Source organism: Colletes latitarsis, chromosome 5 (genome assembly GCF_051014445.1).
Source record: "Colletes latitarsis isolate SP2378_abdomen chromosome 5, iyColLati1, whole genome shotgun sequence".
NCBI classification, from domain to species: domain Eukaryota; kingdom Metazoa; phylum Arthropoda; class Insecta; order Hymenoptera; family Colletidae; genus Colletes; species Colletes latitarsis.
The window spans coordinates 28,664,726-28,676,465 of NC_135138.1; the positions used below are offsets into that span (position 1 = coordinate 28,664,726).

The 11,740-nt window shown below is 39.0% G+C and overlaps 1 protein-coding gene across 1 annotated transcript; it reads left to right on the forward strand.

The window, feature by feature from the left end:
• Positions 1-916: 916 nt before the first annotated feature.
• On the forward strand, positions 917-11,740 carry LOC143342132 (uncharacterized). The gene is made up of 4 exons (XM_076765661.1): positions 917-1,030; positions 9,124-9,278; positions 11,465-11,572; positions 11,635-11,740. The coding sequence occupies exons 1-4, from the start codon at positions 917-919 to the stop codon at positions 11,738-11,740; spliced, it is 483 nt and encodes a 160-aa protein (XP_076621776.1).

Consider the following 11,740-nt stretch of genomic DNA (forward strand, 5'->3'; position numbering starts at 1 on the left):
TAGAATTCTTGCATGTTCTGTCGTATCGGAACAAATTATATTAATCCTTTCACACCAGATAATAGTACACGTATATACTTGACATCATAAAAAAATTGCATTGAATTTAATGATCATAATTTTTGAAAAAGATTACTTTAACATTACAAACAAGATTTTCCTGAAGCATTTTCGTTTATCATGCATGTGCATGTAAACTACTCAGCTCTCTACTGCTGCTAGCAATTATGGTCATTATACAATTTCGATTTGCTCAAAATGTAACAATGTTAGCATTAAACAAACCTACGTCCATATGTGTGATTGCAACATCACGTGTGTGTAACAACGATGGTTGTCTATTTTATACCAGCATATATGAACGAAATGAGAACTGCAGACCAGTGCAACGTTACACGCGAGAACACATTCCAAATATTCAGTGGGCCTACGTAATCAATTTATTACTAGAACCGTGCACTTTATAAAGCAAAATTACTACGAATGTGGTTTGATCTGTGGCGAATGGTTTCCAATTCGCTGGTGATAGCAAACGCGCCTCGTATATTCGCGCACCTGTGTTACGTGTACTTATGGAACTATGCAACGAGTCTAAAATACGTAACAACGGGAATCGTTGAACGTTCCCGTCGAGCTTGCGTGTACGATCGGTGCCCAATCATACTTGTCAGCGTGAAACAACGCCAACCGAGGAGGAAGACGAAAACGTATGAAGTAGAGCGAAAAGTTGCCCAAATAGTGGGGCGTGAGCACCGTTATCAACGTCGAAGAGGCAACGGTTGTGCCTCGAAAACCGACTCAATCGCATCGGACGAAGACATTTCGCGGTCGAAATCAGTTCTAGCGAGCTGCAGCAAATATCGCGTGTGGTGACGTTGCAGGGACATCTTGGCCCGGTGCCCAGAATTCGCTGATTATGCGACTGTTGTTCTGGAGCTTGCTATGTCTCGGCCTCGTTACCGCGGGGAAGCTCGTGACCGCTGCTAGAGCCACCAGATCGCTGGCGTTCCGGAAAGGCAGCTCCTTTTTCGTGAGTATCGAACCCTGCCAAGGGCTTTTGACCCGTTCCGCGATCAAATTACAGCGACTCTCTATACGCGAAATTTCCACAGTGCGATACTTCTTCGTAATAGCGAATCATAAAATACTAGGTTGTTTGTGAAGATTACTACTGCTAGCAACTATCTGCTGTTCACTTAAATAAGAAAATAAAACTTGCAACAGTTCAATTCTTCTCTCCGTGTCGTGTGATTTCTAGCAAATGCAGATTTTGATCGTTATAATAGTGTTTCATCTGTGATCTAATAATCTAATAAGAAATACTAGGTTGATTGTAAAGATTTCTACTCCTAGCAACTATCTGCTGTTCACTTAAGGGAGTATTGCTGTCTAGGCTGTCATATCTTCGGCCTTTCTTTGTGATTTTTTTTTTAACGATAGGTAGGTTGTTTTGTAGTGACATTTTGCAGATATATTTATTCGTCTTATAGGTATGTACAGTATTTTTTTCATCAAAAAATATTAAAAATTGCGAGAGTTATAACTCCTTGTTTAGAAAAACGCATTTAAACTGGCTTATATAATATTTCAAGATCTAGCAGACCGATTGACTTCAAATTTGGAGAGAATATTCAACAGACTCGCCTTTATAGCTGGAACTAGAGATTTTAAAGAATATTGAGTTTTACTATTTTTTTCGATACGCTAAAGACAAACGAACGATTAACAAATAGAAATTCGAAACTTGAAGCGTCGCCATTTCTTTATTTATCAGGATTTTGACTTCTCCCTGGTTCCTGCTATAACTACAACCTTCCTTATGAAGATACTTTAACCCCCTCTGTTTCAAATTATTTGGAATCCTGGAAGCCATTGGAGCACCTTTTCCAAAAGAGCCATTAAATAAGAAGTCACATTTCCCACGATTTTTAATATTTTCCCATGAAAAAAATATTGTACATGCTTAGAAGATGAATAAATGTATCTACGAAGTCTCAGTACAAAACAGCTTACCTGTCATTAGAAAAAAAATCACAAAAAGGGCCGTGAAATTGACAGTCTAGACAGCAATACCTCTTTAAATAGGAAAAATAAAACTTGCAAATGTCCAATTCTTTTCTCCATATCGTATGATTTCTAGGGTATAGAGGTCTTGCTCGTTATAATAGTGTGATCTAATAATTTAATAAAAATCTGTGATCTAATAATTTCATAAAAAATACTAGGTTGATTGTAAAGATCTCTACTCCTAGCAACTATCTGCTTTCTATTTAAATCGTAAAAATAAAATTTGAAAACGTTCAATTCTTCTCCCCATGTCGTGTGATTTCTAACGAATGCAAATGTTGATTGTTATAATAGTGTTTCATCTCTAATCTAATAATCTAATAATCTAATAAGAAATACTAGGTTGATTGTAAAGATCTCCACTCCTAGCAACTATCTGCTTTCTATTTAAATCGTAAAAATAAAATTTGAAAACGTCCAATTCTTCTCCCCATGTCGTGTGATTTCTAACGAATGCAAATGTTGATTGTTATAATAGTGTTTCATCTCTAATCTAATAATCTAATAATCTAATAAGAAATACTAGGTTGATTGTAAAGATCTCCACTCCTAGCAACTATCTGCTTTCTATTTAAATCGTAAAAATAAAATTTGAAAACGTCCAATTCTTCTCCCCATGTCGTGTGATTTCTAACGAATGCAAATTTTGATCGTTATAATAATCTAATAAGAAGCTTTTTGATTGTAAATCGCGAGTGGACGTGCCCGTGACGAATGGTGCAATTTACTTGGAATATTTACACTGTAATGTATCTGCCTAATCTATGCTTGAATTCGTAGTCACGAACACCCTGTCCGCTTCCTTGTAAACACTGTTACCCGTGTCCTGCGAACCCTGCATCATCCTAGTCTCTGCATCCTCCGTGGAACTTCCTAAATCTTGCTCTATTCTATCGTCACCCACACTATTTCTATATCCTTCGAAGCCACTACACAGAATGGATCACGTAAATTGACCGACTCAATTATTTTCGTAACTAATTGACGAATCAAAATTTCGTTTATCATGCTTGACAGAAAAATTAAAAGATTGGTGATGAGAATTTACTTGAGAAATCATCAAATTGTTTTCTATCGTCTGAACAAAATTGCAAACTATATTCCATGGTGTCCTTCTGCTTGGAAGTTCTTCAGAATTTTGCCAACTTCCAATAATTTTGTTTCTCAACATAAAATTTTTAAGAGTTCAAGCTCGAATCTAATTTAATATCCAAAATATAATAACTATAATTGCCAAAATCACACAACGTTCGAAGCATCTAAACAAAATAAATTCAAACCCTGGTTGTTCAGCCATTTCTCTCCTTTTTCTCAGCTTGACGCTCATCGACGATTCCTTGAAAATTCATTCTCCGCGAGCAGAACTGCGCCTGCAACTCGATTCTCCTTCAAACAAGAGCTCGACGACGAAGAAAATTCCTAGCAATGTCCGCGTCGAAATTAACTCGACATCCGTCGTCGAAAGACATATATCCTTTATGTCGACTCTGTTTACGAGCACGCGGCCGCGGCGCGAAAATTTATGTACCATAGAGTACTTACAGGAGACTGGGAGTAATGCAAACCGATCATTGGCTCGTATTTTCGCCTTAAAAGGCGCTTCTGGCACTCTGTAATGCACGATCGAGTCACCTCGTCGTATCTCGTGGCACTAACTCGAACCTAACGGGTTTTCCAATAATACCGATGGAACTTTGAATTTGTAATAAGACGAAAACCACGGAAGATTATCTGCTGCTCATTGTTTTATTTAAATGATCCTCAGACTGTATCTCTCAGGATGTTTGCTTCGAGATCGTCAACAATTTCCGATTTATTAGAATAAAAAGAGTCTTAGTAAAATCTTAAATAAAGCGATAGTTACACCATCTTACACAAACGAAACCCACGTAATTTTCGCCAAAGATGAAATCATCAAACGGTAATTCTTACCCGTAACAGCCACAGTCACACCTTTTCCGTTTCGAAAGAAATAAGAGTCAACGACTGCACCGGTCAAAAGAGTACACATTTTGTGGACACGAGAATTAACACCTCAATTTCGACAACTCTGCTCATCGACCATCCATCTTATGTAGTTGTTATATTTACACAATTAATTTTTATTTCAACTTTCGTAACACCGATCGAAACAAAAAGTGAATACACTTCGTCTTTTAAAACCCTTGCAAGAAACAGTTATTAAACTCCAATGATAAAAGTAATTGTATAAAAAATGATTGTCCACGTTTCTTTTTCCGCTCTGTTTATTTCTTTTGCTAAATTGTACACCTTCTTCCCCTACAATACTCAGGAACTTAGTTACTAAATATTGTCTTAGGGTGTCCCAAAAATCTGTCAGTTATTTTCGTCGGGTGTGGAGCAAGACTTTTGGCCCAGCGTGAGTCGATCGCGGAATTTTCGAGAAACCAGAGGAGTTTCGGTAACGTTCGGTAAACTGTTTACGATTTTCGGGGCCACGGGATGCGCCAGCTGGGGCCACCAACGCGATGGCGGTAGGCTGCACTTCCGTTCGCTCGTACGCGGGCCGGAAGAATTACGCGACTCGCGATGATCCAGTGCACTTACGAGCAAGTGCACCGACGAGTATCGACGATACGGCCGCCTGCATGCACGCTATGCGGCCCATCCTAATGTACGAGACAGCGACGGAATTTCAGATCAGCCTGGCAGAATCGATACGACCTGCTGGCTAGCGATATGCACCCTCGGAATAACGAAGGACGAAACGAAACTTGCGACCGACCGTCCCGTTATGCTTCGCACGATAACATTTCGAGGGATAAAAAAGCGTCCCGAAAACCCAGAGACTTCTGAAAAATTTCAGACAGAGGTAAATTAGAATCTGGAGGGGAACTCGAAGGGAAGAGGAATGGAAAATATTTTGGGGAAACAAATATTAGAATATTGGATTTATGTCGACTGAGGGGGTCTTCTATTCTAAAACGCGTTCCCTTATGTTCTCTTTGGTATTTTTTTACAAAGAAACTATGCACGTTCTTGCATTGGCGTTTCGAGTGTATATTTACTACTCTTTCAGTAATATTCACAGATTTTTACAACGAGAAATAGTCAAAATTAGTAGCAGTACAAAACAAAATAAGTATTCTAATGGCTTTCATAACATGGCATTCACTCATATCAACAATTCATAGAAATTTTAAAGAAATGGATATTGTGTCAAAGCTCGACTTATGGAATTTTCTTTGATTGTACTTGAGCCTAATTGTGTGAATATTTTTGTTAAAATGTAATAAAACCAAACCTTATAGAAGATAAAATAGATCCATCTCTAGGCTTATTATTGAGTAAACAATTTGAAAATATCAATTTTTTAATGAAAAGCGTTAAACTACATTTTAATAAAAAATCAAAGAAGATTTCTGGCGACTATACAATGGCTTTGCCAAAGAAAGAGATTTACTGTTTTTCATAAAATTCCATTATATATCTAAAATATTGCTTTAAGTTGTAGTACAAAACCCGAATACGAACATATGGGACGATCCAATATAATGCAATGGAAATAAGTGTCTATTCAATCTCATAGAAAATTGCAGTAAATTGTCAAAAATTCAGTTCAGTAAATTCTTTACTAGTTTTATTAGAAATTACGAATGGATCATTTTGACTGCTTTGGTAGTTCCAGCGTTAATTTACGACACTTTAAACCCAGCCAAGGGTTAAACGCGCGAAGAAACAAAATGACGTTCGCACGAGCGAGTGGTCCTTTCAGAAAATTCGTTTGAAACAGACGGTTTTAAACGTACTTAACTCTGTCTCGGTGCCCGTTATCATCGCGTGTGATTTGTTTACCAAAGACGGTGTACAAATGATCCTCTTGCGGACGAGTATGCGGACGCGCTAACGATGTTTGGAAAATTGACCAGTCGCCGGGCGAGTTTTCCTTGGTTTGAACCCGAACGCGGCGTACGGACAAAGGATAGCCCAGCCCGCCGGACCCAGAATCCCCGAATTACCCTCTTAATTATTCCGCACACGACCGTGAAGGATTATTCAATTTACCCGCGCATAACCGGGGGAAACAGGTTTCGCGTCGTCCTTTGTCAAACATGCTGATACAAGTTCGGCCGAATGCATGTTCCCGTAAAGAGGATAATTCGTTCGACGCTAAAAGGAAGAAAGCGAGCGATCCCGTAGCGCGTGCGGAATACAAAAACGTTCGCGACGCGGTTGAATATAGAAAACAGACGGAAGATACGTATCGCGTGGCTTTAAGAACGGGCCACGAAGGTTGGAACGAAGTGTATCGCGTCGAAACATCCTCGCGATATATCATCGTTCCTTTTTCGACAGTCCTGAATGCATTCATACATCCAGAGGATGGCGGGGGGGTTGTATGCTAAGCGAAAAGGACGCAGCGCGATATTTTTATTATTCCCGGGATTCTGAATTGGAAATCCGTCCTGGAAGTTTTTGCGCCGTTCTTTCGACGCTGGCGAGGAATTAACCGAAAAATTCCAGACGCGTACCGAAACAGAAATAATGCATTTTAAACGCGGCTACGCGAAAGATCCCGAAAAAATATCGTTTTCGTATTCCGCCTTCCGAAACAGCTTTCCATCCCACCCTCCCCCCGCCACCGACGTGCGTGGTCGTTTCCTTTTGCATTTTCCCATCGTTTGTAATCTTAACGCGTTGTCGAGCAACTTTTCCAGAAACAAACGACCGCCGTCGGCTATTTTTCATGCGAGTCAACGCCGCCGCGCGTCCGAGTAAATATCAATAACCGTACAATATTTACGCGACACTTTATATACTCGTAAAGTAAACTAATAATTGTTTAAAGCATGACGGACTGTGCGGCAGTTGCGAGGGAAGACGGTAACTGTTATAAATACACTGCGTTTCGCTACGCTTTCTTTCATGGCAGCGGATTTTACATCGTGGGATTTAATTTAGGGGTGTAGCTTTATGTGTCGCCTGGGTAGTCGAACGAATCACTTGCACAGATTGCACCGTGAAAGTTTTCTTCACATAGTAAATAGATAAACTCTTCTCCCACAAGTTTCAATTTGTTCGCTGAGAATAGTTTTGTCTCGCGAAAATTCGTCAGAAATGTTTAGACACCACTGTAACGACTGAAAATAAAAGCAATTTTCAAGAATTTTTTGGAGGTGACTTTGAAAAATTTTCTGATAAATGTTTGATGTTTTTGAAAGTATGTCTTGAACTGTTTCTTGTCAAAATTCTGTATAAAAATATCAATTATTATAGACTTAAGAACCGACGTGAGAGGTCGCCAAAAATTTATTGGAAACGTGTAATTTATCACTGAAAATTTTAAAACAAGAAATCATGCAATTTCCTTAAACTATAAGACAGTAGCTTCAGTTGCACAAAGAAATTTATAAAAATAATAATTATTATAAAATAGTGGAACTTTGAAGAAAAGATCTAAAAAATCTGTGAAAAAGTCGACATTTCTTTTCACACCATATAAAAACTAATTATTCGATCAAAAATTTCGTATGTGTATCTGAAGAAAGTAGTATTAGAAACTACCATACAAAATTTTAAGAAAATCGGATGAAAATTGACTGAGTTATTGAGCCGCCCAATCTGAAAAAGTTGGTTATTGAAAATTTTTGGAGGCCTCTCACTCTAGTCCCTATTATGACTACAATAATTAATAATTTCACACAAAATTTTTGCAAGAAGTAGTTTAAGAAATGTACTTTCAAAAGCGCTAAACATTTAGTAGAAAAAGTTTTCAAAGTCAGCCCCAAAAAATTCTTGAAAATTGCCTTTATTTTCAGCCCTCGCAGTGGTTTCACCCCTTAAGAAACGCTGCTCCAAAGGAACACAGAGTATCGTAAGAATTATGCGTCTCCAAAGGGTACATATCCTGCAATAGCAGCCCCTTCAAAGGCCAAGCTTGTTTTCATTCCCGTTTCGGCCAAGAAACGCGAAGCTCGAAGAGGGATGCTTGTCTGATAAACGACTTGCCAGATCCAGGTGACACCCCAGTCTCGGTTTCCGCGCCCCTTACAGCCATACCTGGGCGATGTACAGCTTGAATTCTCCGGAGCTGGTAACGCCTGCCCCGTCACATTGTTCCAGGCCGTTTCTTGTTTCCATCCGGAGGAAGAAGACGGCGGAAACGATGGACGTCGATCGGATTCTGGGGCTCCGGGCGCCGTTGTCGATTCGAAATTGAAATTTTAGGTCGAGCTCTCGAGTCTCGGGCAGCTTACAGGGCGTGGTTATTCCTATACACGTCCCCGTTTTCAACCCCCCTATTTTATTTCGACGATTCGATATTGGAAACGATCCGTGGCCACGGCGGTTTTTGGGGGGAGGGAGGCCGTATCGAGAGGTTTCCAAGCGGCCAGTGTCTCTCTGTTCCCTTGTCGACGCACGAAACGTTCGACAGAAACGACTATAATAGGGATAAACGGTATAATTTCTTCCCTTTTCCGAAATTTAATATTTTCCTCCTAACAGAAATACAATTAAACGAAATAATTGTTACTTGGGTTTCCGATCTTCCAACTAGTAAAACGTTTGTTTTTGAATTTAATGTCACTAAATTAATCATCTTGAACCAAACCCCTTCACTTTAAAAAGTTGCTACTCAAAATAACTATTTTTTTGATTCTGCTTTCTATTATTATTATCAAAATCGTAGAACATCCCCTATAATAGGTTCTTTAATTTAACACCCCCGTTGGAGCAAACGTCAACAAACAGTCTCAATGATTTTGTCTCTCTGTTCCCTTGTCGACGCACGAAACGTTCGACAGAAACGACTATAACAGGGATAAACGGTATAATTTCTTCCCTTTTCCGAATTTTAATATTTTGCTCGTAACAGAAGTAACTATTTTTTTGATTCTGCTTTCTATTATTATTATCAAAATCGTAGAACATCCTCTATAATAGGTTCTTGAATTTAACACACTCCAGTCGGAGCAAACGTCATCAAATAGCCCCAATGATTTTGTAATCGATCTCGAAATCGATTGTAATTGTTACCTCGCGAACTTTGGGGCGAACGGATAGCAACTATTAACCGAAAGTTTGGGGTTCCAGTGCAGGGTGAATTTCAAGATCACTTTGTTCCCGGAGACGACGATCTTCGCCCAGGCTGCGGGTTTCAAGATGGCGTTCGAGCTGCCGGCGGGGGCCGTTCGTACGACCAGGTCCATCGTGGACGTTCACGAAGCTGCGGAGCTCGTGTACGAAAGGTAATAAATAGTTTAATAGACCGTGAATAATGCAGGGGATGGGCAGCGGGCTGTGGCCGCCGACATGGAAGCCGCGGTGCCTGGGAAATTGCCGTGAACCGCTGGCGATCCCAACCGATGCAGAAAGTGGTCGGTCGAAAAAGCCGTCGGATGGATTTCTGGCCGCCCGGCAGACGGTTTCCGGCGTCGACTACCGATCGGCCAATGGTGCAGCACCGGTGGCTTCCGCAGTCTAGCCTCCGATTTCTTTCTCTTTCCCTTATTTCCAACCCCTCCTCGCCAATCCTACGTTTCACCAACGCCAGATGCACATCCGATGGGCTTCCCTTGGGATTGATCTCAATTTGAAATCAAAACATACCCTGGCACGAGCTTGGTGCAACGTCTTATTTAAATTTGACAGATATCCAATTCCAAATTATGATATTTCTTCTTCGATCTTCTATTCTATCGTTCGAGTTTCGTAAACGATATTCGTTTATTATACGGGGTAAAACCCCACTTGTATACGAGAGATATAATGATATTTTCACACTTAATGCAGAGAACAGTAATATTTTTTCTTCGATCTTCTATTCTATCGTTCGAGTTTCGTAAATGATACTTATTTACTTTACGGGGTAAAAACCCACTTGTATACGAGAGATATAATGATATTTTTGCACTTGAGGCAGAGAACAGTAATTACAGATAAACAATAATAATATAGAAATCGTATTGATACCGAGACTCGTAAGGTCAGTTACCCTAATATGGAATACTTTTTTTTATACAGCTGTTTCACTTGCTTGCAGAATTTTTATAAAAACTTAAATATTATGAATTTATAGATATGCTCTTTTCACTGGTAATAATAAAATTTTAAATGTAATAATGGTTTAAGAAATGTTTACTTTTTTTACTGAGTTCCTTATTTTCCATATTAGGTTCATAGTGCTTTTAAAATGAAATACTATATGTGCCTAATATGGAATAGCATAATACATCGAATTTACACTTTTAGAGAAAGAAAGTATGATACAAGGAAATAAGTAGCAAAAACTCAGACTGCGACATTTTCTTCAATATTCTTTTGCACGCTAGTTGCAACAAATGGCAATCGTAATCGAATCAAAATCACGATTCTTTAACATTACGGTGTTCCAAATTAGAACGTGTTCCACATTAGGGCACCCTAATTAATTATAAATTGTAAACCTGATTTTTGAATGAAAGAGCAAAAGATTCAAACCTTGTGTATTCATTAGATTAAAGGGAACTACCGTGATCGAGACAATTTTTGGAATAGTTTTATTCGCAGAAGAACACGTTAAAACAGCAACGGAAAGTTTTCACATTTATTGTCATGTTTGCAATACGTATGTATCTGTATTTGTTCAATAATAGCAAAGTAAAAAATCGAAGCAATAAAATTAAAGCTAAGGGCTGGGTACGCGTCAAAAAATGGAGCTTGTATACGTCGAAACAATTAAAATTTTAATTTTAATTTTTGAAGATCTAAATGAAAAGGAATTAAAATATGAAGGCTTTCTGTGCTTCGCGAATTCAGCAACGTGAATAATGGCACGAATCACTAAACATCAAGTGCTTTCCTTGCGATTCCTTCTCGTATACAAGGCATAAACGTAAGGATATAAATTACTAAAGAAAAGCAAGGAAAAAGAAAAAGATATCCTCCAAAGGAGATTTCCTTGATCTCTTTGCGCGAAATGATGCTGCAGAACCCTCCTTTTCGTCGATCTTTGTGCTTTCGAAAGGCATTCCAAATGCAGGAACTACGTAGAATGCATGTAACCTGCGAACTTTTCATCATGGATTTTCGCTTTGCCAGACCTCGAGGCGATTCTTAAATTTTCTTTTAACCACCGTACACGTATACAATTAACTTAAATTCTTACATTTATTCTTTACAGACACGAAATCAATTGGGAAATGCGTCTCTTTTAAATTACATGCGTTATCATAGGGGATATGAAACATTGAGAAAAGTTCATATAAACATATTAAACTTCATTTAAACTAATATCCTATTCACCAACAACATACGCTTCTATTATCGTGACCGTTATTTTTTCTCACACACAAACACAAAGTCTACACCGTGTTCTATGGATTCGGAGCAAAATCTGAATATCGTATTTAACAATAAATTTCATTTGGATGAACTCTATTGAAAAACGTTTCAGCCATGGATTCGATGGTAGATCCTGTTTAATAAAGAACTTATGCCAAGCCATGCAGTACACGAGCCAGAGGGACGGAGTCATGGCGAAGATATTAAGGATACTAGTCGGGTGAGCAGCACGGATATTAATATTAATCGCACGAGCGTCTCGTTAACCATCGCTAATTTCAGATCGTACGCGAATAATAACAGCACGTCCGAGGACCCGCTTTACTGCGACGATCACGCCAGGAATTGCCCTCTCCAGTTAATCGGAATTGATAGTCTCATAGACTAG